The sequence below is a fragment of the Coptis chinensis genome, chromosome 4 (genome assembly GCF_015680905.1).
Source record: "Coptis chinensis isolate HL-2020 chromosome 4, ASM1568090v1, whole genome shotgun sequence".
Lineage (NCBI taxonomy): Eukaryota > Viridiplantae > Streptophyta > Magnoliopsida > Ranunculales > Ranunculaceae > Coptis > Coptis chinensis.
The window spans coordinates 3,513,321-3,539,724 of NC_141459.1; the positions used below are offsets into that span (position 1 = coordinate 3,513,321).

Here is a 26,404-nt window from a genome sequence, read left to right on the forward strand (position 1 = left end):
CACGATTGATTCAAATTGGATGTTGGAAAAAATTAATAGGGAAATTATTTCTTTGTTACAAACTTTTGAGGAGTACATTATTCAATGGTGCTATAGGGAGGGAAACTCATGTGCTGACTGCTTTGGCATCGAAGGATACTCGGAGGCAACACCTAGATGCGGAAAATACTTCGTTGTCTTTAGACGAATTTAAGTTATTTACCTCATTTTTCTTCTGTATGGTTGCATGGTGCATCTATTTTTGCTGCTTAGTCCTAGCTTTTGATGCACGGGTTTTTTTTTAAATATAGACTTATAAGTAAATAATGAAATTAGCTTTCAATAAAAAAAAAAAAAAAAAAGTATATAGAAGAGTTTGTAAAGTTAAATTGAGCACGTGAGTGGAGATCAGAAAATAATAATAATTAAAAAATGAGTATGGAAGGCGTAGAAAGGGCAAAGTGAGGAAGAGTCGAGAATAAAAAAGATGACGTTGGGGTTAATGAATGCGAATCCAATCGTTCATGCCAAGAAAGAAAGAAGTGCTCGAACTGAAGATCTGTTCCACGATGATGACGTTGTCGACCCACTTGACATCTTTGATATCCTTTTATTCATTTATTAATTATTAATTAATATATTTTATTTAATTTGTTAATAATAAGATTTTGTTTCTTTAACTCAAGACAACAGATTCTGTTAGAGATATAAGAGATCCAGAACATCCTTATTCTCTGGAACAACTTAGTGTTCTCTCCGAGGAATCTATTACTGTTGACGACAAGCTTGCTCGTATTCTGTAAGCCCTCCTTTTCCCCTTTTTCATTTCTCAACACTTTACTATTCTTATTTATTGATTATATTTTATTTCAAGGATAACATTCACCCCAACTATCCAGCATTGTAGCATGGCGACCGTAATTGGCTTATGTCTCAGAGTTAAGCTAATGAATTCATTCCCTCCTCATTTCAAGGTAAGCTCTTATCTTTTTTTAAAAAAAATAATATGTGGTCATTCCATCTCATTTGGCTCTATGTTTCTCTCATTCTATATTATTTTGGACTGTTTAAAATCTTCAGATTCTTGCGACTCATTTCCCTAGGTTGTTCCTATTGGGTATGTGAACCTGAAATATATATAGTGCCACATGGGATAAATGAAGAGTTCATTAGGGTTAATAAAGTAGGATCTAGTACCAAATAGTGCCAAGGCCTTTCCAGACACACCCGTGGTCGTTGTGTGTTGGACCATGCCCAACATTTGGTTAAGTCAGGGACACTGTTGGTACTAGTTAGATCTGTGAAGCTTGTGAGCCTGAGGTTTGGCTGTATGCCATGCTGTAAAAATCAGCATTAGAGCTGAGGGTTTGGCTGGGACTAATGGCTCAGTTTATATAGAATTTGAAAACAAAGCCATTCAAGGTGGGGTGTCAACAATAACTGTGACTTGGATGGAGGAGTTACTTAACAAAGCGTCCCTGTATACTGCGGGGCTCTTAGCGGCTGTGGATGCTAGAGAGTGCACCTCAGGTGTAATTCAACGACATGGAGGTGTCTTCTTGGGACTTAGAAAGTCTGGCATAGTAGCGTGCATTGGTGATGAATGAATAAAGATCCTTGGATTTTGGTTCAAGGTGGAGATTTTTGGGTATGTGAATATGAAATTTAAATAGTCTCCATATGGGATGTGTGAAGATTTCATCATGGGTTAATATAGTAGTATCTAGCACCATCTAATACTATGGCCTTTTCAGATAAAACCCTACACCCATGGGCATATGTGTTGCCCCAAGCCCAATGAGCGGTTAAGTTGGGGACAATATTGATATTAGTGAGATCTATGAAACATGTTGACCAGAGGTTTGTATGCCAGGCCCTAACAATGTTCTTAGAGACATGGCACACCGCCAATCTTGGGCCTGCAGGCCCATGAGACTCACTACTACCAATTTTATCTCCACCTTCCCACCATTTGGGGTTTTGCCACAACTCGGCCATGGGTGTGGAGTTTTATTTGGAAAGGCCTCGGTACTAGTTGGTGTGCGATTCCACTATTTGAACTATGATGATCTCATTTTCTTGTTCCTTACGAGACATTTTTTTTTTCCGCCTACAAACTAACAATCTCCACGTTGGACTGAAATCGAAAGGACTCAATTTGTTCATCACCATTGCATGATCAAACATCATTCCATGCTGTTAGATTCACCATGAGTCACAACTTGAACTTGCATAATCTCCAACTGCGCCACATCTTAGGTGCAACGAGACGCTTCGTTAAGCAACTTCACCTTGAAGGATTTCGTCTCTTATTTCTACATTATTTGTGCTAGCGGCTTCTGATACCAACTGGTAGGTCCTTGGTACACCGCCAATCTTGGGCTCACACACCCATGAGACTCACCAGTACTATTATTATCCCTAGTTCACCAATTTATATCACTTCACCACATTTTATCCACCCTTTGGTCTTGGCCATGATTATGGGGTTTTATTTGAAAAGGTTTTGTATTAGTTGGTGTGAGATCTTACTATTTGAACCCATGATGAACTCCTTTCTTGTTCCATGTGGGAGTATAATTTAGTTCTTTAGTTTTTTATTTATATTTCTTTATTTGGTCCACACTAACAAACTTTGCAATAACACGGTCCACACAAAAAGCATTTTCTTGAGTCGGACTGTGGCTACTCATTTTACTGTTTTTTTTTTATTGTTTGTTTGTTTGTTTGTTTGTTTGTTTGTTTGTTTGTTTGTTTGTTTGTTTTTTTTTTTTCATGGTTCCCAACTCGTCGATACCAGCCTACCTTGTGTGTAATTTTTTAAAAATAATTTGCGCTAAATCTATGGAATATAATGTAGTAAAACATTTCAGCTTCAGTTACTTGATATACCAAAATTTCTTCTCCTCAACTCCCTCCCTTATCGTCCTTTCTAAAAAGCTGGAAGAGAAGGTGGCGATGTTTATTTGATAGTTAAAGGACGATGGATAAAAATGCTTGACATAAATACCAGCAGTACACTTTAGAGTGTGTGGTGAATCCTGTTAATAAATTGCCTTTTAAAATATATATAGATTGTCACTTTGGTCAAGAGCAAAAGATAATGGTGATGAAGCATGAAAGTGTGGCAGGTCTTTCATTAAGCAATGGAAAATCTTCAAAAATAGATTTAGAACTTTTTGTTGTGCATTTTTACTCTATTAGTACAACCACCTAATGCATATGTAATGCATCATGTATGTCATGTATATATTTATAACTTTTTCAATTGGTTTTTACCTAGGTTACATGGACACGCCATATTTTGAAAAAAATCTGTGTCGGATACGTATCCACGTGTCCGTATCCGTGTTGGACACACACGGACACATATTTTTTACCATCTAATTTAATAAATTTGTAATTATTAAAAAAATTAATTAATTATTCCTATCCGTGTCCCCGTGTTGATCTTCAACTGCTTGCAGACACCCCATCCGTGTGGACATCTTTTAACCTAGGTTTTACGATTACAGAAGCCCAATCTTTTAGATGTGGAAGTATGTGATCCTCCAAAGGTTCTATTTCATAAAAGTGAGATTTGACCTGATTAGTGATTGTCATAGGCATATGATTCAAATTACTGGTCATCAATTTTTCACAGATCTATAAACAAGTATTCAAGTTTGTATTGCATGTTGCAGTTGTCTCATCAGCCTTGAAGTGTGGGACTTCATATCTATGGTTACATCTTTTCAGTCATTGAATACAGTCACATCTATAGGGAACTCTATATTTCCCTAGTTTGAAAATCATCAAAGTTTGTAATCTGTGTAATGCACACTAATACACACTCAAATGATTCATATCTGTAATTATAATCACTGGTTTTCAAATTGTCATTGATCCATATATAAGTCTTCAAATTTGTATTGCATGGTGCAGTTGTATGGGGCATCGTAGAATATCTGTTTTAACATCTTTTCTATCATTGAATATATTGGCGTATCACAGGAACTCTATATATTCCAAAAGTTTAAAACCATGAAAGCTTGTAAAATCTGTAATATGCACCCAAACAATTGATATCTCTAATATCCTTTCACCACACTACAAAAAAATAATAGTTTATTCATAAATGCACTTTTTTGCAGGTTGACATCAAAGTATCCCCAGGATCCCACGCAAATGAAGAGTCAGGTAGAACTAGGAAAGCTAGAGACTTTTTAATCAGACACTAAACTTTTCTTTGGCTTGAAATAGAACATATATCGACTACATGCCCACAAAATGAGGTTGTTGGTTTTATCACACTTCACAGGAAGACATTCAATGCCTCCATGGCCCTTTTTTTTTTTCAACTTTAGAAGTTCTAGGTTCCTTCCTTCTAATGGTGGTTTTCTGGGGCCTCCCTCCAGGATATTGTATACGAGAGGGAAGGGAGCTCCATTCCCACGTACTTTAAAAATAGGGGTCCTTTTGAAAACCACTTTGAATTCTCATCTGAATTAGTAGTTATTTACATCTTTCTTCTTTTCACCCTCTCTTGAGGTATGCATTATATGGAAGAATTGTTTTTTCTCTTCATGCAGTTAATAAACAACTCAATGACAAAGAAAGAGTTGCTGCTGCTCTGGAAAATCCTTATCTTCGCCAACTGGTGGATGAGTGCCTCTATTCCAATGAACTCTAACTAAGCCTCAGGTAGAAAATTTTTGTACAGTATATGCTTCAATATTATGGGTCTATGGAATCTAAATATCTAATATACCTCGTGGTTGTAAAAAGAATTGACTTATGCTGAGTATTTTACTTTCATGGATTTTATTTGTTTGTTGATATGGTTGTTTGTGGGAAATTAGAAGATAGATGAGTTATGATGCATAACAACCATATACCCATTCGTAAAAGTTTTCTCTATGAATTGCAAATTGATTGAAATATGGTATAGGGTGGCATGACTGCAATTAACACAGTTGCCACTGGGCTTGTAAATTGGAATTATAGTTGACCACGTTTTCTTTGATTTTCCTGACATTCTTATAAAGATGCATCTTCCTACTCTTATAACGCCATGCTAGAAACTCAACGGCTTGCAATGGAGTGATAAGATGAATGGAAATGCAGATTGTGGAGGTTGATGTCGTTGAAGTAGGGTTGACAGGATAACTAAAAGAGATGAAGATAGATACAAGGAAATTTTTCCAACAACCAGAGATGAAGATAGATACAAGGAAATTTTTCCAACAACCACTATCCTGGTTGTTGCATTTTTGAAGAGTAACTTGACTTGAACCCCATTATTTGAGATGATTTGGTGACAGGATATCTTCAGACAGATAAGTTTAAATAAGGGTGGGAACCAGTTGATCTGTGATCAAAACTGGATTTGCAATAACCTTGCAATCTATATCAGAGAAAAGGGGACAAAACAATGGGCTTTTGACTTTTGAAGCTGATTTTAGCATTAAAAGAAGTTATTTGAACTCAGGTTAAAGGAGACCATATTGCTGAGCTTTGAAGGAGAATGTTGTAGTGGTGCTCATGGTCTTTTAACTCAGATCTGAGGATATTGTGGAATTACTGCAGAAAAAAGATGGTGAGAGAATAAAATGAAATCTAAAGGGTGAGCTACTCAAAAGATGTATTTAAACAATGTACTGTATTACATATTGATGTACGGTACGGAGGTGTTTCATCTGCACTCCAACTCGTTTGCATTTGAAATCCGAAATACAGACACCTGGGTGGTTGTTTTATTGTATATATATGTTATCTTGTTCAGAAACCTAAAAGTTTATAATTATCTTTACCGATTCTAGATTCTAAAATTTCATGCCAGTGAAGAAGTCTAATATATATACTCCTGTAAAAACCAAGCGAGTTTACGATTGATTTTGAGGCTGTTATTCAGCAGCATCAATTGGTTATCGGTGGTCCATGCTCTCGTGTGTCAGTTACTCGTGGAGTCCAATATGCAATTTGCAATCAAATTTGATCTTTCTTATTTTGTATTTCATCATTTTGGCTATATTGATTGGTGTGCAATTGATTTTTCATTTTCAAGTGATCCCTTATTATCAACTTTATAAGATGCTCTGCCTTTTACAAACAACATATTGTCGCGCTTGATTGGTGTTTCTCTACCTCCGAAGTCCTTCCCCAAGGATGCGAATTCAGTTTAAAATTTTTCAGCAGTGATTCACTGATTTTGCACCATTTTGTTTGTTTACATCAAGGCCCAAAATTTCGATATTGGTTCATATATCGGTGTACTCAAAAACTGATATATATTAGATATATCGGATATATTTATTTTTTTTGCATCTCTATTTTTCAGATATATTCAAAAATAATATCTAAACATATGAAAATATTTATTAGATTTATTTAGTTCAATTGATATATATCAATATCGAAATTTATTATATTGGCGATTAAAATTTTATATCGAAATTTTGATATATATGGGGGTTCAATATTCATTAATATATTTTGAAAATATTGTCGAATGATATCAAAACATTTTGGGCCTTGGTTTACATATATGCACTACTTGCGAGTTGCATCTCTATGTTTTAGTTCAAAAAAACTAATATGATTTATTGATTAGTTCAAGTCTACAACGAATTTTAGTCTGATTCCTGCACGACCTCTGGCTTGATCATTACTAGTCGAATGATCAAAACAAGGAATTCTTTTTTGGTTGAAATTGCAAAACAAAGAAAATTTATTGAAGCCATAAGTTGGCTAGAAGGGGCAGAAAATTTCTCTATATTAATAGTTCGGTATTAAACGTTTGCCATCAGATGTATCGTTGTAAGAATTGAAGTTTCCTAGAATCCATGGACTCTGAGCACTCGTCGAGTCCAAATGAACGGACTTATAAAACGAAGTGGTGTAAGCAATTTGACTCCAAGTTAACTAATTTGCTAAGTTTTCTTCACAGCCAAACTATTGTAATGACCAACCCTAGTACCCAAAAATCTTGAAAATTAAATCGGTAATTTGGTAGGAGACCGTTCGGTCATTGACACTCATCGTGGTCTTCTTCTTGAGGACATAACATCTAGTGTAGATTGGTTATATAGTTTTGTTGAGTTCAAGTAGTGTATACTTGAGGAACATTGCGGTTTAATTAGTTTGTCGTCACACCCCTGAGTCATCTACATGCTTTACATGCTGAAAGGTCAAAACACTGATGTTTTTTCCGAAGTACTGTACTACAAAGATCTGGATTGTTATGATGTTATCAAGAGGTTAACGAAAGAGCGCGCAACTCATATATTGGAGGAAGCCGCGATGTGCACAACCTAGCCTCCCAAGTGAACATGTCTTCCTTCTTGCTCAATCTGAGCTGGCCAGCTGGGTGCCTGGGTGATCGGTCGGCTTACCGTGTTGTTTTTATGCTATCAAGGAAAAACCACTGTAGCCTATCGGAAAAATTAAGAGTTAAAAGGATATTCTGTCCAAACTAAAGATTGAACAATGTTTGTTGATCTTGTGCTTGAAAAAATGTTTCGAGCTACCTTGTACATGTATTATTTATACTTCAATTGGTTCTTCAATTCTAATACTAATCTACATCCATTTTGTTGCATTGACCAGATCTATCGAATCCTGTTGCAGTCTTCACCAGATTTTAGTACTCTATTCTTAAATCTGTCCATCATACCTGAATTCAAGTTCAATTCACAATGGGTGTTGCCAAATACAAAGGTGCCACAAGTTTTAGTATCTGGCACATAAGAAGAGGATGCTAAGTCACGTATGCACATACGCATACGTACCTTATTGCATGGCACATGAATCCTGCGTGTAAAAGCGGAAGACACGTGTAGATAAAATGTTCAGACAGCGTGAATAGGACACATAGTTAGAAACGTCATCTTCTTGTTATGTGTGTTCGCATGGTCTTCACGTGAGACTAAAGTGCCAAAATAATATTTGGATGTTTTGGATAGTCCCTGGGAGTAGGAGGAGCCATGACCAATTTGGTCCAAGCACCAATCAAGAACTCATCATACTACTCTAACTTCAAGGCAAAATGCAAAGCTGTATCACTTGGGACCAGGGAGGCAGGGAGTACTCAATTACTCATCAGTCATCATAAGGACTAGCCAACGAGAACTGGGCGACGTTGGGAATAATAAATTTTTCGAAAAAGAAAAGAGACATTTTTTTTTGGGTTAACCAAACTAATTTATTAATTACTTAATTACACCAAACGGTATATGCACACACCAATAATATCCATACTAAGAATATTACATAGAAAAGATGGAGGTGTGGAGAACCAAAGTTTACTATAAACAGGGAGAAAGAGATAGTCTTCATTATGTAGTTGATGAGAGAATGACCAATTTGATTGTTGAGCTCGTGTCGATTCCATTTTTGCAAGACAATCTGCCCCAAAGTTACACTCACGATAACAATATTAAATCAAAGTTTGTGGAATTCCACTTATCAATTCTCATATATCTTCCACAATTTCCTTAATTTCCCATGAAATTTGGCTATTTTGATGATTAAGGAGATCGCATAGGAAACTGGAATCCGTTTCAACAACTATTAGAGGAATTCTAAGTTGTGAAGCTAAGCGCAGTGCTATTCGAATAGTAAAAGTTTAAGCTAGCAAAGATATTGCATAAGGAATAGGAACATACCCTGCACAAATGAAAGAACCATCATCCCGTCGAAATAAACAACCAGCTCCACTGGGACTAGGATTACCAAACAAAGACCCATCTGTATTTATTTTTGTCCATCCATTCCTTGGAAAACTCCAAAATACTGGAAGAAGAGTTCTTGAGTGAAACTGATTCGTTGAATTTGTAGTCCAATTTAGAACATTCGATACTAGTGCATTAATCGAACGCAAAGTACGTCTTGTATCAGGTTGAGAACCATCAAACCGACTTTCATTTCGGCATTTCTATATCCACCATAAAGATGCTCCAAACCTGATGATATAATCATTTGTCTGGAGTCTAATTAAGGATATAAAAGACTTCATGACATTCTAAAAACACTGGGAGAAAGACAGAGCTTGAATATTTACCAAGGCATGTAGTTGCTGTTGCAGCCAAATCGCCCATGCAAAAGGGCATTGCAAGAATATATGGTACTGAAAATCATCACCATGATTACACAATGAACACGAGCTATGCACAACAAAACCCTTGGATGCGAATAACTCAGAAGTAGGAACAAGTCATTTACAACATTGCCAGAGAAAGAACCTAATTTTGAAGGGGAGTTTTATTTTCCAAATCAACTTTGTCAACGGAAATTCATTTTTGTCTCTGTTCTTGAGTTGTCATAGTAGATCATATGCAGATTTAACCGTATAGCTGGCAGACTTATGTGGTGCCCAAATCTGCCTATCTACATGGGATTGAAACCTGAGGGGAAGGGAGAGGATTTTTAGAAGAATACTCGAAGGCCAAACAGCTGACACAGCTGCCCAATTCCAATGTCTTGTTTGGGGATTTATAAAGTCTGCCACTCTTTCATACATGCATTCTGGTGGTCTTGGAGGTAGAGTGAAACTGGAATCTAAAGTAGGTATCCACCTGTCTTTCTATGCATCTATGGACAAACCATCACCAACTTTCCAAATAAGACCATGACTAAGTATAAGTTTCATCTTCCAAATATTTTTTAAACATGGTGATGCAGTCGATGGTAATCTAGCTTGCATAAATGACGACGCTGGAAAATATCGAGACTTAACATTTGAGGCCCAAATAGAATTAGGTTCCATTAGATGTCATGCCTTCTTACCTAACAAAGAATAATTCTACAGTTGGATATTGCATAGTCCCAGACCTCTGTAAGACTTGGGCGTGTATACAAGCTCCCAATTAAAATAATGAAATTTATGTTGACTTGTATCATTCCCCCATAAAAAAGCTCGTCTTATGCGATCCATCTGATCCAGCACACCTGCATGAATGAGAGTGCAAGCCATCAAATACGTCTGGAGGGCAGATAGTATTGACTGTGCTAAAGTTAGCCTTCCTCCTTTTGAAAGTGTCGGGAGTGCAGATAGTACATGAATTTCAAATAACTTGAATATGATTTGTAATTTCATGGGTAATATGTTTGCCACATTTTTTTCTCTCTCACATATATTGGATAATGAAAACACTTTTACTGTAAATTTGTATGTTTTATCTTGAGGGATTAACAAAACATTATACAAAGTATTTATGACTTAGTTCTAATTTAGATGAAGAAAGGTGATGGTTTTGGTTGATGGGAATGACTGCTCTTTATGAGTAAGAAAATGCTTACGTATCCAGCACCTTAGGATGAGACTAAAGTCAAGTGTGTCGAAATCAAATATGCTAAAATCAAGCCAGTGTAGTTATGGGGGTGGTTTTTATAGAGGTCGCGAACAAATAGTTGGTAGGACATTTGTGATGGTATGGATATGTGTGTTGCTAAGATGAGCGACAAGTCTTCACAGACTGCACGTGTGCGGTAGTTTCAGGTATTATGTTGTTTGAGTTGGTATGGAAAGAGTGTAGTCACAGAGGTAATGATGGCAGTTGTAAGGGAGTGATATCCCCTTTTAGGAATATCATCAGGCGTGTACTCGATCAGCACGGTGGAACTATCACACCGACCTGTGGAACCAGATCGCACCTATAAGCTAAGAGAACGTTTCCGGCCACAGGTTCAAGCGCCCGATCTGCCCGGACTATAACGTGACTCAGCTTGCCTTCTAGAAGCAATCATGAACAAAGAGGCACATGCACGGATCACTGCCACCAGCTATCGACCGCTGCTGCAAGCTACTTGTCCAGACTACTAATCTCCATCATCACAGCAGACCTATAAAGATAGGTCTCGCACGCCTCCTTGATCTAGACTCCACGTTGGTGATGCACTTTACACGTGGTGAGCGAGGATTCATTCTGAACATCTATAAATACCCCTCCCATGAACTACGCCAGACCTGATTCTTCTCTCCCTCACGAATCGAGAGCAAGATACGTAGGTAGTTCGCTCCTAAGCCGAACTCGGTCCCAATAATAACCCTTTTTAGTTCCCATCCAACTGTATTTGTAAAGGAAAGCTGAATCACGCCTTTACAATAGTGATTTGAGTATTGCAATGAGCTAGTAGTGGTGATAGTGACAAGTCTTGAGATGATTGTGGGAGATTAGTCAAATATGATACGCCATGCGTCGTTAATGATAGACCGAGCATGTGTTGTTGTCATGTAGTATGAGGATACTTTGAAGTCGTATGTCTGGAATCGTGACTAGTTGGTAGTCGATATGATCCATTTGGAACAGGAGGTCTATTAGATTTACTAAAACTAACAAATCTCAACTAACAATCCCCTTCACAATGTTATAATTAGGTAAGAAAATGCATTTTTGGCTAAAGAAAAAATGATTTCCGTTTTCCGAACATCAACAGTATCGTTTACGGGAAGTTTGGGACCCGCGCTAAATATGCCGGGAAGTAGTAAGACTGGCACTTAGCCGTTAGTAAAATTTAAGATTTATTTGAATACGACTTTTACGGCTATGCAACAACAACAAAGTTAAAAACGTAAAAAAAATACTGGTCCGACAGTATAAGAAACGTGGCCATTGCTTCTGGTACAAGAAATCAAGGTGAGATATCCATCAATCATATTATCTTATCTTTCACGCCCCACAACAACGTTTGTAAATTTATTTCATGCATACAACAGCTTTTAATCAGTTTCCCAATTCTTAGACATAGACCTCGCTGATATATATATATATATTCAATTCTATTTTCTTTTTCCTTTTTTGGATAAGATCCATTTGAAACGGATCAAACTGGGCCTGCCTCATTTCCTTTCACTCTCCAGTATCTCATAAAAACAGTCACTTATCAACTCTGATCCATTTTCTAAGGACAACTTGGGCTGTTGTTCTTTTTTTGATTTGCTTGTTATATTTTGCTTGGTTTTGAACTACTTGTGAGCTTGAAAATAAAGATAACTCAATATAGTTTGTGTGATTAGAAGGCTTGGCCTGTTGTTATTTTCTTCATTTGCTTGTGATTTTGTGTGGGATCAAAAGCTTTGTATTCTTGTGCCTCTTTTGAAAGCGATTGGTGAAGTATTTTGAGCCCTGAATACAACTTGGAAGGACAGAGACAGAGAGAGAGACAGAGGGAGAGAAATTTTGTGGATGGAATATAGTTATGGTAAGATTTATATTTGTGCGGTTATGCTAAGCTAAACAAGTTTTGTTTGATTATGGTAAAAATTGGATAGAAACAAATTGAATGAAACTTTTTTGTCTGGTTGCGTGACGTTTGTGTGATTAGTTGCCTGCTTGTTTTCTTCATTCACTTGATTTTAACCAAATTTAGTTATTAAGTGTGAATTCATGTTACTGGAATTGCACCAAGTTTTATAAGGGAAAAAAAAAAAAGTGTGAGATGAAATATTCCTTTATTCAGGCTTTTGTGCAATGATTCTGTTTCTGGTAGGTTTCTTCAATCCTATTGTTTTATACGGTTTCGTCTTAGGCTTTGATATTTTCCTTTAACAGCTTTCATTGAGGCTTCAGTTTCACTAAAGATCACTTTTTTCAACTTTAGCTTGCTCTCATCATTCTCCAAGTTTTCAACCTGTTGAATGAATTGAATTGCCTTTGTTTCTTTCTCTGAAAAGGATATGCTCCTCTTATTCTTTCGCCTCGTCTTTTGGTTACTTGTAATTTCTGTGGATTAGCTCACTTTTATTTGTTCTTTGTTGTGGTTTCTGAATTTGTATTCTTACATATGGCTGAAGAAACCGTAGGTTCTCATTTCGTTTTTCAATTTGAACTCAGTTATACATTATTTCTGTAAATCTGTTTTAAATTCGAATGCTTCTAATATCAATTGTTATGTGGATCTCTTCTTTCGCTTTGTAAAATGCTTTGTTGATCTTGGAACAGGCTTCCTCAGACATTCTCTGATTCCCTTTTATGTGGAGCTTTCAAAGCTGTCATTTCCATTGTTGTGGTAGCAAATTCAGCAAACAGAAGTAAGATAACTTCAAGGTGATGGAGTGTTCATTCGATGGAGTGAGTGAAGATGAACCCGCTAATTCCTGTCGTAAGATTGTTAGGCATTCTCCTTATTTACCTTCCAACAAGTTAGCGTCTCCTTGGTTTGAGCTACGAGTTTTCTATGTGAGGGTCAGCAATTGTGAGGTTGATGGATTAGCCCCAGAGTACCTTACAGTAAATCATATTCCATTAAGTCATGATACTCTTCTTGAAGTCAATGGTGGAAGATGTAGCATGTATTCTGAAGGAGTGACTTCTCTACTTAGAAGAGACCGAGTTGATAAAAAATCTGAAGAGGCTACATTTGTGAGCACGGACAGTGTAAGGATGACAGGAAGTGTGAAGTTTGAGGTTTACAATGATAAAGATATTGTTCTGTCTGGGACGTTGGAGATGTCTCATAGTAATGGCTTTAATGGTGATTCGAAACACAATAGCAAGCGGTGGAACATGAACTGCAAATCTGAGATGAATGTAGGATTAGGCTTCTTGAAAGGAAAACCATATGCAGGTCCTGAATTACCATCACCAATGATTGAAGTTTACATTGCTGGTTGTTTCTCCGGCAGTCCAATTATCTTGACAAAGACTCTACAACTTAGTTTTCGAAAGAAGCACGTTAGAATGGGAATGTTAGACTCAATCCCAGAAACAACTGAATGCAATGGAGAAGTTCCATCAGAGCTTGGTTTGCAGGTACTTGGTACTTACTTGCTTAGCTTAGAACTTTTTTCTCTCTCTCTCTCTATTCTTAAACATAAGTTCGTACTGCACTTACAATAATCCACTGGCTTAATGCTCTAGCCTCTACTGTCCATGCCCATGTTTGCTTGGGTGCTCCAACTCTCAGTTGTGGAGGCTCTAATGCTCCCTGTCATGTAACATGTTTTCTTGTTGCAGAAAAACCCATTCCTGTTAATGATAGACTGGCAAATGGAATCTTATCTTAGATGGGTCAGAGAAGAATGGGCGTGACACAAGTTGTTTTGATATGTATAGACTTATACAATTTTGCCTTATTTTGCTGTGATATTGTCTTGTTGCTACCAGACTCTGACATGGCTTCTATTTATTAAAGATTTGCCTTTTGGGTTCTATAACCAACTTATTCAGAGGGTATTGATTTGTTGAAGAACCTGAAAGCAACATATCAGTTACTTGCTTTATTTATCATTCAACTACAACATAAATCTAATTGGATAACATCACTTTTATATTGTCAAAAATATGATGTTCAAGTAGCCTCTTGAGATCATTTTCTCAGATCTCAGCAAAGTTAATCTCTTAAAGGATGAGAAGTCTCATGTATAACTCCAAAGTATTCTTGGTTGAATTGTCGTAAGTTTCTGTAAGGGTGACCGATGTTGGGTGATTTAGGTGTTACAATAGTGTGCATACACTATTTTATGGCCAAACTCCAAGCTTACTGAAAAGACTGATTTTTGATGATCTCTTTAGTCTTGACAATGAAGATCATTCTGGTGAGGGAAAAGCAGAAAAGAGAAGAAAAATATAATAAATCATATATCAACATTTCTACAAGATTTAATTGTTTTTTATTTCCGATTAACATCATCTCCACAATAGAGTAATTAAAAATTTCAGAGTAAGTTGACCTGTTTGTGAAAGTTATATGTACATGGTAAGCTTCATGATAGTAAGGCTCTTGATTCATCTTTATGTGCACCGGATCACTCTATCCTGTGTATCTTTTGGTGTTTTATCATATCCTGGCCTTATTGTCTATCTACTGTTATGCATGGAAATCATGGGTGATAATGGAAATCCTTACAGCTCAAAATCCGTTGGCATTACTAGCCATATGGGAAGAGAAAAAAAAAGAAAAAAAGAAAAAGAAAAAAAGGATAATGTGGCAGTGATCGGTAGACATCACAACTGTAATATGGCAGTATATAGTTGGATATTTCGATTAGTTTACATGTCTATGTTAATTTTTCTGCTAGCAGAATTTTTCCTTGTGGTTTCTAATTTCCTTCCTTCCCATCTTTTAGCAGGTAGCAGAATACGACGACTACAAGCTAGAGAACAGAGAAGAATATGAGCATATGTACCCAAGAACAGAGTATTTAGAAAATGAAGATGGGGAACTATCATGGTTCAATGCTGGTGTAAGGGTGGGCGTTGGAATTGGCCTTGGCATTTGCGTGGGAGTTGGGATAGGTGTTGGCTTGCTTGTACGTACATACCAGACCACAACCAAAACTTTCAAAAGGCGACTTCTGTAATGCATGACTACCAGTTTCATATACATCCTTTCCCTCAAAAATCCTAAAGAAGCATAACCGAGTAAAATTATCTTGTAGCCAATAGTCATCGTGTCGTCGTTTTGTATTGTTTTGTGAAGCTTGTTTAACTGGTAAGAACAGTGGACTTTGGTTAGAGACCTCTCTATAGGCAGATCTATTGCAAAGTTAGTGGCGTCTGTTGTTGCAAGTTCTTCTGCACTTGTGCTGTTTTCTGCATATATCTTGCTGGTCTGACCTTGAAATGAGTACAAATACAAATACACAGAGATCGGAGTTAACAATGCATTCAGTGTTGGTTATTCTGGTCATTAGCTTTCAGAAGAATTCGAAAGCAACCGGTTAACTTTACCGACACAGAAAAGTTTTAGATGATAAAAAGGCAGAACCAATTTAAGCACTGTATAAACATGACTTGATTACATTGCACAAACTCTTTCTTCGCATAGTTATAAGTTATAACAACCGTATCTGAATCTTGCTATGACCGTATCTGAATCAACAAGTCAATGATAAACACTAATAAGACAATTATCGATCGAAAAAAACAACATTGCAAGACCAGATCACAAGCTGGTATGTGTGCCCAAGTAAACTAGACAGAGGCGACTCGTCCTATAGGCGAATTTGGCCGGCTGCTTATGACATCACATTTGGAAGGCCTCCAAATTCCTTAAATATTCTCATTTTTAAGTGCAAAAACTTCGGTCAATAAGCATCTATCCACCACAAATTTTCACATTTTGGACATTTTGGTTCCTGCTTTTGATTATGTTGAATTCAAGTATGTTTATAGGGAGACTAATAAGGCTGCTGATTACTTAGCCTCCCTGTACTTGAATGAATGTAATAGTTCTAGCTATGTGTTATATTTTATCCTCCTTTTGATGAAAAACTTAACACAATTGTAATGGAGCAAAGACTAGCTAGGTATTGTGTATTAGAAATTTATTAATAAAAACTAGGAATGCTGTAATCCTCCTTAATCCCCCCACCCTAAATGAGCAAGGACTAGCTATCATTTCATTTGGGGTAAACGCCTAAGAATTTAAGACAAACTTATTGAACTGGTTCCTCTGAACTGAAATCATATAAAACAAACTGCACTTTATCCACAATAATACTCAATAAGATGTCAAACATATGAAAAAAATTAGTCTAACACTTAGGATTGTAATGAGATTGTGTGTCATCAACAAATATGATATTCTAGTTGACTCAAAATTATGTGATTATTAAATTATATTTTAAGAGAACACCCTAATTTGCTATATACTATTATCTCAATCTCATAATCTCATAGTAATAGTTCACATATATATGATAAGGTATAAACATCTTATATTTTCTACAACTCTAGAGTTGATTTAAAAAAATTCATAGATATTATCTGCTAACCATAGTCTGCTAACCGTAGATAACATCTCCACATAAATTCATCTCATTTGGAAATTTCTAACCTAATTAAAAACCGTTATCAACTTAAAGGAACCCAATTGGATCATATTGTAGGTTTTAATAAGTGAACAGTCCATCCCATCACCCATTAGCAGCCATCCCCTGCTGGAGCCATAGCCCATAGCAGATAATCCTACTCTGCAACTTGTTATAAGAGAAGCTGTAAAATTAAAAACTGCACATAGCTGGACACCTTGTGTCTGCCTGAAGGCTGAAGCGTCCTGGAAGCACTAACGACTAGGCATGGTTTTGAGGAATAATGGAACGCCATATTTTGCTTTTGGATAATAGCTTCATGATTTGGTGAGATATTAATTGAAGGCTTTCTTATTGACAGTTGATTACCAGTTGTTAGTTTGGCCTTTTGTCTATGAAAACGAGTGATTTTTTTGCTCCCAGCAATATTGCTCCAAGGCCTCCCAGGGGACTCTACAGCCAACCACCTGTTCAACATCATTTGAAAACCAGCCTAGCAGTAACTGACCTTATTTTCGACTTCCTAATTTGTCATTTATCTTATATCAAAACAAAATGAAATTTCTCCTTGTCTTCTATGCTAAGTACGTGATTCCGGCTTCGAAATCGGTGGTAATGAAAGGCTACCACTGATAACCATTCCAAAATTTCGATCTTATTTGAGTTATTTCAACTACTACTAATAACAGTGATTAATGAAAGGCTACTTGTATTTCTAACTAAATCAAAATTTGTAGTGTTGCTCAAAACTGTGGGCTATGGCTAGAACATTGTTGATTTTCCTCTCATGAAATAACAAGGGGAGTGGAAAATTTGGTGAAGACTGTAATTCTTATCTCTTTTTCATTTTGTATTTTATAAGGGTAATATAAGAAGTCAAGATTTTCCATGGTTTTTGCCTAGCTGGCTTTTATGAATTTACCGACAATTGGTTGGTTCTAGAGTCCGCTTTTTAAACTAGCAATATCACCATTGCAAAAATCACTTATACTATAAAAACTATCCGATAAGATTACTTGGTAGTTTAATCTTTTTAAGCACTCATGGAATTACATTGGGCAACCCTTTAAAAATAAATAAATAAATAAAATACAAAAAAATTTGCCATTTTCTATATATATATATATATATATATATATATATATATATATATATATATATATATATATATATATATATATATATATTTGGAATATGCCCAAGACAAAATGGGAGGTTTCCCGTAGCGGATATGATTATTAATATTAGTGAAGCACTATAAACATGGACATAGACACGGTATGGATGTGCATCCGACGCGGTCAACTAAACCGGATAAACCGGACACGGGTCAAGAAGCAATCATGATGCGGGCAACATGGTCAGGACGTGGATTTTAACTCAAAAAAAATATAAAATAAGTCAAAATAATGCTAAAAAACTCAATTTTTCCAGTTTTTATTTTGGGAAGATTTATGACACGTTTTTAAAGTTTGATTAGGAAATATTAAACTTAATCTTGTGGCTATTTATTTTGAATAGTTTTGAATTTATGAATGTTGATATATTTAATTTAGTTTTTAATGTTTTATTTATATAAAATAAAATTATAAATATTAATTAATTTCCGCGTCTGACGTCATACTTTTTTGAGATATAACCGAGTCACCGCGTCTGTGTTGGCATTCGCTTCAGTGTCCGTGCAACATAGGTGAGGAACTATACGGAAAAAAAATACAACCGTGCGGGAGATTAGGCCAAATGTTATAGTTGTCAATTTTAGGCCCAAGTACAATTAGGCCTAAAGCCCATACCATAAGCCCATAAGAATACTTTTCAGTTTTTAAAGATAAAAAACGAGAGCGAAAGAGTATCAAATCATATAAAAAAAGTTAAAAAGTTTTAAAAAAAAAAAAAAAAGGGACAAAAAAGACAAAAAAGAAAAGAAGGGCGATGAGTTCGGTGCTAAAAGAGGTGAATCAGCCGTAAAAACCGGTGACTACATGGGATAATTTACAGAAAACAGCTACCATGCTCGTTGTAGTGGGTTTTGCTTGGAAAGCCGGTAGCAAATTTTCTTCTCCAAGTACTCACTCTCATGTCAGTGTCTCTCAACAGGATCCTTTACTTACACTGAAGGAGGACAGTTTGTTTGGGAATAGAGTCAAGAGACTTTATATAGTGCGAATCATAGATGGATATCGTGTGGGGGCAGTCACAACCCCCTCTCCTCCCGAGATTAGAAAAGCTCCACTACTACATAACTAATTGCCTATAAATCACTACCACACCCCCAAAAGTTTCACAACTATAGTGAGAATATAATCAATAAAAAAAAATAGTATGAAAAAAAAAAACTAATAAAAAACATTCCAATAAACCAACGTTTTTTTTATTTCTCTTTTTGTCCTTACAAAATTATTATTTATCATTTATTTTTAGCCCAAAATCATTAAAGAGAGACAAATGTGTCTTTGAATGTTTGATGGGTTAATGAGACTAAAACAAATAGCCAAAGACCTAAAGCTCAACCAGTCAGTATAATTCTAAACACCTATAACAAACCCGTAAGCTCTCTCTCCTTTCTTCCACTCTCAATTCTTAAACAAGCATCATACCTCAACCCAAAAAAACAAAACAAAAAACAAATTCATAAAAGACTTTGGCATAGCTTGTTGCAAACTTGTCCTAATTATTTATAAAACTCGTTATCATTATCAATAAAATTTTCACTTAAAAAAACAAAAAAACAAAACAAAACAAAACAAGATAATTTTTTTACTTTCAATGTTAATCATTTATAGTTTTCTCCACATGATGGTAGGGTTATATAGGCTTATAACATTATATGAAGTTTTGTTAAATTGTTGTAGACTTGTGGACTAGATTATGTAGATATGTATAGATATATAGTAATATCAATTAATGACGTAAGGGCTTAAGTAATTAACTTCATCAGTCCATATTAAATTGTTAGTAGTTAACACACTGTAGTTTTGTTAATTAAAATAAACACATAATTTTGTTCATCTTTATTGTTTAGACCTTCTGACAAAAAAAATAATAATAAAAATAAAAAATTGACATACTTTTTTTTGTATGGTGGGGTGGGGTGTGCACATAATCTCTCACCCCCTGCCTTAGAATCCTAACTCGTCCCTGGTGCGAAGGTACATTTCTAACAAAGTTTTTCAAGTTTAAATGTTGGGGTTTCTTGTTTTTGAGTAAGTATGTTGGGTTTGTTGTTTGTAGCTAATGAAAGTTCGAGTTCTCATGTATCCCCAAGCAATTTCTAAGGTAATATTTTTTATCGGATGATTGGGTTTTAGTTATAATGTGTTTGATTTAAGTTATATTGTGAAATGAGACTTGATTGTGTTTGTTTATGTTATGTTGATGTGTACAAAGTTGTTGGGTTCGTGGTAAGGTTCTGATTACTGTTAGGGGTTTCACATTGTTTATTTGAGCTATTTAGAGTTGTGTAGTTATTAAGTTGAAAACCTCGTTCTCTCCGCTCCAAACCTCGTTCATCACGATTTCTACATCTCTCGTTGCGTGATCAGATGGTTTTCTGATTGCGGTTTCTTGATCATGATTACAAGCACTACTTTACTACTAGCATCTTAAGACTGGAGTAAGATCTCGCTAATCGCTGGTTTTGTCTTTTTACTTTGTTTTTATTGAGTCCGATTGAGTTAGTTTGAACCAAGTTTGGATGTTTAAACCGGAAGGTTTTAACCATAGTTTTGTGCAAGATCTTTGTGGTGATACATCCGCAGAATCGAATGGTAATTGGGCGTTTAAACAAAGAAATTTGTTGAAATGATTAAGGTGATACATGGACGATTATGGAGGAACTGAACTCTATATATTCTCATCAAGGTGGCTTCTTCGAGTCAGCCCTATAGTGGTCTTTCCTCTTTCCGATCTTATATTTCCTATATCTTCAAGATGGTGTCCGATGTTAAAGGCAAATCCCAAATTACCAATTCAAATTCGGATCGGATCAACAATCTCTCAACAGCTTTTGCTAGCAAAATGAGGTTACCTATCCGGGCAATTCCAAATCCACTTTCTTTCAATGATCGTTATGAAAAACAAGGTCAGGGAGTACAATCGCTTTAGCGTGGTGGGGGGCGAAGTCCTTGATGGAAAATTGAATTATAAGACTATCAAAAAAGCACTAGAAATGTTATGGAATGCAAATGCAATTCTGCATATGGAGACAATCAAGCCGGATGTATACCAAATATGGTTATCCTCCCATGATCATATGGAATCTCTTCTAAAGGAGCAACCTTGGATAGTGTCAAATCATATTTTCCAAATCGCCTCGAGGAATTCAATGAGTCCGGATGAAGCTTTTCTAAAATTTCATGTGTGGATTAACTTTCTTGAACTATCCATCTATATTTCGGACTCCCATATTGTGATGGATAATATTTTGATTCTCGGTCTCTTAACTCCAACTCAGATTAAGTTGATTGAATCAGATAAACAAAGAAGGTAATGAACCTGCTTTTTGTGCGATCAAGGCGGTGTTAGACTCCGGGGATCCTATACCACCTGGTTTTCTTATGCCAAATTCAAAGGCAATCAAACTTCGATGGATACAGTTTTGCTTATGAATACCTCCCAATGTTTTGCTTCAGTGTGGTTTTTGGGACATATCATCGCGAACCGCGGTTGGAATGGCAGCAATGCCGACTTTAGCATCATCTAGCAAGACCGAGGATAATGTTGAGCTATACAATCCTCGTAGTCGAAGTTATACCTCGATCGCCGGGTACATAGGAAGGTGACCGTTTCAATGTGGATGATGAGGAATTTGTCAGACATCCGTTCTATTCGATCAGTCACCAAACTAACATGCAATGGACTAATGCGAATTAAGTGGTGCACATCCAAACATTGCTCCACGGCCCATGGTTGAAACGCGACTTTTTGCACTACCAAATGTTCAACAGTTTATAGACCGAGAACTTCGAAATACAATAGTGGACCTCTCCTCACCGATCCTAGTGATGCTCATCTCAATTATGCACTCACGGAGTATGAAGCAAATGTATCAACACCAACTCACCAATCGAATCACCTGTTGGATCTATTTCCACAACAAATTCTGCAGAGTAATCGGTCAATATTCAAACTCTTATTTGGACTTAATCATGGGAAACAATAGAGAGCAGTTCTCATCTATTGATTTTCTGATTCCACCTCCCGAGGCGATGGAAGAAATAGGTCCGCTTCAAGTTCCTTTTCTCACACAGCAGAAAATCAGAGTACACCGATCGCCGATTCACAAACGTCCTGAAATTGGAAAGGGAATAGCAACCGAGGACTACCGTGGGCAAGTGAATATGAAACAAGATGCTGAAGATGTGGAAGATTTCATGGCTCGTGAGGAGAACAGGAAGACACCAATCCAGTTTAGACAAAAGTCACAGAGTCACTTCGGTTCTTCAAGGGGTTTGAAAACCGAGCTCGTAAATATGTACAAGAAGGCAAGGAGCCGGCCGTAAAAGCCCCCAACTTGATCAATGAGGATATTAGCTTGGAATTGTCGAGGAGAGGCCTCGACTTCGACAATCGGTGCTTAAAAGATCATATCGAGTAGAGAGGCCAAGTATAATCTTCCTATGTGAAACTAAAGCCGATGTAAATAAGTCGTCCGCGATTTTATGTTCTTTGCTAGTGACTATAAGTCTTTTTGTAATAGGGGTCGCGAGGGTTGTCAGGGGATTATGGTGTTTATGGCAACATGAACTTGATGTACAAATTGTATGGTCGGATAGTTGGATCATACATGCTGCATTAATGATATGAATAACGACTTTTGGTATTTGTCTTGTATATATGGTAGCCCCCATTCCCAACCCCCAAGTCGGTGGCACTCCATGCAAAATCTTATTCCTGCAAATACAAAAACCTTGGCTATGCATTGGAGACTTCAATGATGTATCCACCAAGAGGAAAAGCGAGGAGGACCTCCATATCGTTCTCATATAAAACATTTCAATGAAATGATTCAACAATGTGCGCTAATGGATCTGGGCTACAGGGGAGCACCTTTCACTTGGTGTAACAACCAAAAAGGAAGCAAAAGAATACTCAAACGACTTGATCGAGGAATGTGTAATGCACAATGGCGAAGTTTGTTTCCAAATGCCCATGTTAATCACTTCCCTACTCTGGATTCGGATCATAAAGTACTATTGTTAGATTGTGCTCCACAACCTCGAAAATTTCAAAAACCTTTTAGATTTGAAATCATGTGGCTTTCAGATCCGACTTGCAAAGAGGTGGTAACGGGAGCATTGCAGTCAAAATTTCATGGCTCCCCTTCTTATATTAAATGCAAAAATATATGTAGGAAAAAAATGGAACTCCAAGCATTTTGGTAACATCCATCATCAAATGGCACAACTCGTGAGTACGATTCGGTTTCACTTTGGCTATTAATAATGGCCGATGGCTGAATATTTTCTTCAACAAGAGGACATCCTACTCACGAGATATAAAAGGTATTGTCAAGGAGAATTCATGTCCACTTTGGGCTCAAAAAGCCGTGAGTAGATAGCTTACTCTATAATGAGTTACTAAGTATTTTCATGCAACCGCCGTGAGAAGGAGGCATAGAACATATATTAGTAGACTCTTCAATACGAACATTGTTACAATCTCAAAGATGCTATCGAGAGCACATGGTATTCTATTTCCAAAATTTGTTGTCTACTTCGACAATCGACAATGGAGGATGATATTCTACAATTAATTCCTCCTAAGGTCAGCATCGACAATGCAAGTCTCTTAGCCCCAAAGGGATAGGGCTAAATATGGGATGCATGAAGAATATTGGCTCCTTCAAATCACCCGTCCGGATGGGTTCCAATCTATTTTCTATAAAAATTCTGGAAAGAAGCAGCCCCAATTTAATTTCTATGGTGAAAGAATTCTTTCTATATGGATCATTTACAAAGGAGATTAATCGACATATATTATATTGATCCCAAGATTGGCAACCTAAAAGGGACATTTTCATCCAATCACCTTTATAAATGTCACCTACAAGGTCATCTCTAAAATAATGGTGAACAGATCATGACCTATATCGCAAGCTCGATTAGCCCAAATCAAAGTGCCTTTCTACCGGAAGATTAATACATGACAATGTTCTTCTTGCCCATGAGGCTTTTCATCGATTAGAGCCAAGTCAAATAGAAAGCATCACCACTATGCTCTAAAATTTGACATGCAAAAAGCCTATGATCGACTGGAATGGAATTTCATCAAAGAAGTGTTAGCAAGGTTTGGATTTCATGACCAATGGGTACAACGGATGATGTTCAGTATTACCACTCCTTCTTGTGCGGTCCTTGACATGGTACACCTTCGGGTTTCTTCACACCCACTTGTGGCATCCGGCCAGGAGATCCTTTATCGCCTTATATTTTTATCCTTTGTGCGGAAGTATTATCGTTAAAGTTACACCAACTGACTTTTAAAAGGTGGAAGGACTCAAAATCGCCGCGAAATTGTGAGCTATTAAGCCATTTGATGTATGCAGATGATCTCTTAATTTTGCAAAAGCTATTAAAGAGTCTCATGAGATTGATACACCATTCATCATATTGTAACATATCCGACAGAAGATTAATAGATCAAAATCTCAACTAATACATCACAAAGCCATGCCACGAGAACTTATACATCAGCCTACATAGTCTCATCATGTACCTTGTACCACAAAGTTCCCAATTATCCGGGAGTGCCATCCATTCTCGGAAGAGCGTCTATAGATCATTTTGCTCCTTTAACCCAAAGATTTCAATCTCGACTTTGCCGGATGGAAATCAGCACTACTATCAAAGGGGGAGACTGACATTAATCAATTCGTTTCTAACAGCTTTTTACCAACTCATGTGATGTCGTAATCGCCTTCCAAAGTTATATTATAGAAGAATTGGATAGGTACAAAAGTGTTTCTTCCGAATCATGAGAGGAATCACCGCGAAATGCATTACTTCTCATGGCAATTGGCATGCAGGCCGGTCTCCCAAGGAGGTTTGGGTATTAAGGATCTCGGTTCAAAATGTTGCACCGTTAGGAAAAACAAGCTTGGTCTCTTCTACAACCAAGCACTATGTGGGCAACTTACATGCAAGCAAAATATTTTCCAAATAAAAACTTTCTCGATCCACGTCCTAAAAGTGCATCTATTGCGTGGAAGTCCATATATAAACCGAGGCATTTGTTGGCTCACGGCATTATTGCAGATTGGGGATGGAATGAAGGTACGAGCATGGGTTGATTCATGGGTCCCCGATACCCCAATCCCACTAACTCGCTTACCTCAACCACCGGAATGTAATCTTGACCGAAAGTGGCTGATTTTATTGACCCTCGCTTCAACGTTGTTGGAAACATGAGCTTGTTATTAACAATTGGCCTGAAAATTATGCTCCAGAATCCGCTCTCGCCCTAAGATTCCAACCACAAGAAGATACCCGCTTCGGGCACCGATAAACATGGAGTTTACAATTAAGAGCGATATACCATTGTCACGAAGTCGTTTCAAAATGATGATGTTCATTACGCTCCTTTTTATAAGAGATTATGGTCCATGAAGGTACCATATAAGCTACGTTTCTTCATTTGGCAAGGTACCCAAGCCGGATCCCAACTGATTTTTGGCCTCTAGAAATTTTCTGGTTGATCCTATCTGCTATCTTTGTGCTCAACAAGATGAGTCACTTTTCCATTTATTTGCCGAATGTCCATTTACTCGGGCAGTTTGGTATGGCGCCAATTTATCTCAAGTCATTAATTCAGCTCAAAGACTCCACTTTAAGTCTTGGTTGTTACATATATACCAGTATGTAAACCATAATAAGGAGGCGGAGTATTTGCAAACGCTTTTCACTTCGATTATGTGGTTCATATGGCTAGAGAGAAACAAATATCATTTCCATCCAACAACCGGACCACCCAACCCTTCGGAGCTTATCCAAAAAGCACGAAAGTTTACAACTGAGATTATCAGAGTGCATTCATCTGCCACCACAAATGATCAGGAGGTATCACCTATTGCTATCTCTTGGCAATCACCACCTTCTACACACCTAAAATTCAATATGGATGGATCGTTTATGGTAATCCAGGCCCTCGGAGGCGGGAGGTGTATTAAGGAATACTGATGGTGCCTTCCTTCTAGGATTCGCTACACCAATCTCTAGAGGATCAACTCTACTAGCTGAATCGACTACCTTGAGAACTAGTTTATATTTAGCTCATAAGCTAAACATGGAAAATGTGATATTTGAGACGGACTCACAATATCTCAGATAACTGCATTGTGAAGACTTCTCACCAAATCCTTGGGAGATTCAAGCAGTTATCACAGACATCAAGGAGCTACTTGCAGCAAACACAAGTTTTCAACTTTGCTGGAGCTACAGAGAGAGCAATTTTGTGGCTGACAAGTTTGCTAAATTTGGATCAGATCAGGCGGCTAATCATAATTGGTGGTTAAACCCCACTCCCACTCGGCAAAGATCTACCTGTAGAGTTATCTCAATTTCTCTTGGAGATACATCGGTATGGTGCAATATAGCACCTACTTTTGTGTCTGTTTTACTGTTTAACGACAAAACTGCTGTATGTACATATAGAAACATAAGATAAATAAACCGCAGTTACCAAAAAAAAAAGTTA

The 26,404-nt window shown here is 36.9% G+C and overlaps 2 protein-coding genes and 1 long non-coding RNA gene across 9 annotated transcripts; 2 read left to right on the forward strand and 1 right to left on the reverse strand.

Annotated features, from left to right (window-relative positions):
- The first annotated feature begins 361 nt into the window (after positions 1–361).
- On the forward strand, positions 362–4,783 carry LOC147501263 (MIP18 family protein (DUF59)). Its single transcript, XM_086606296.1, has 5 exons — positions 362–580; positions 672–778; positions 854–953; positions 4,113–4,158; positions 4,551–4,783. The coding sequence occupies exons 1-5, from the start codon at positions 467–469 to the stop codon at positions 4,649–4,651; spliced, it is 468 nt and encodes a 155-aa protein (XP_086462422.1). The 5' UTR covers positions 362–466; the 3' UTR covers positions 4,652–4,783.
- Positions 2,738–4,103, reverse strand: LOC147501264 (uncharacterized). The gene is made up of 2 exons (XR_015221293.1): positions 3,487–4,103; positions 2,738–3,258 (listed from the first exon to the last, which is right to left on the reverse strand). It is a non-coding gene; the product is annotated as an uncharacterized LOC147501264 (long non-coding RNA).
- Positions 4,784–11,583: 6,800 nt separating the features above from the next.
- Positions 11,584–15,563, forward strand: LOC147501265 (Erythronate-4-phosphate dehydrogenase family protein). Of its 7 annotated transcripts, none has more exons than XM_086606299.1 (3): positions 11,584–12,159; positions 12,900–13,709; positions 15,026–15,563. In XM_086606299.1, exons 2-3 carry the CDS (start codon positions 13,008–13,010, stop codon positions 15,257–15,259), a joined length of 936 nt encoding a protein of 311 aa, XP_086462425.1. In that variant the 5' UTR covers positions 11,584–12,159; positions 12,900–13,007; the 3' UTR covers positions 15,260–15,563. The 7 variants fall into 7 exon arrangements, with proteins under 7 accessions (XP_086462425.1, XP_086462429.1, XP_086462424.1 ...); XM_086606303.1 differs by having other exon boundaries at positions 11,592–12,159; positions 15,029–15,563; XM_086606298.1 differs by lacking the exon at positions 11,584–12,159 and adding an exon at positions 12,302–12,443.
- The last annotated feature ends 10,841 nt before the right edge of the window (positions 15,564–26,404 follow it).

Excerpts from the sequence above, each read along its gene's own strand:
- LOC147501263 (XM_086606296.1), top strand. The coding sequence starts at position 467 with ATGACGTTGGGGTTAATGAATGCGAATCCAATCGTTCATGCCAAGAAA. Across the intron at positions 779-853 it reads GACAAGCTTGCTCGTATTCT|GATAACATTCACCCCAACTA; the intron begins GTAAGCCCTCCT and ends TTTTATTTCAAG. Across the intron at positions 4,159-4,550 it reads CCACGCAAATGAAGAGTCAG|TTAATAAACAACTCAATGAC; the intron begins GTAGAACTAGGA and ends CTCTTCATGCAG.
- LOC147501265 (XM_086606299.1), top strand. The coding sequence starts at position 13,008 with ATGGAGTGTTCATTCGATGGAGTGAGTGAAGATGAACCCGCTAATTCC. Across the intron at positions 13,710-15,025 it reads CATCAGAGCTTGGTTTGCAG|CAGGTAGCAGAATACGACGA; the intron begins GTACTTGGTACT and ends CCCATCTTTTAG.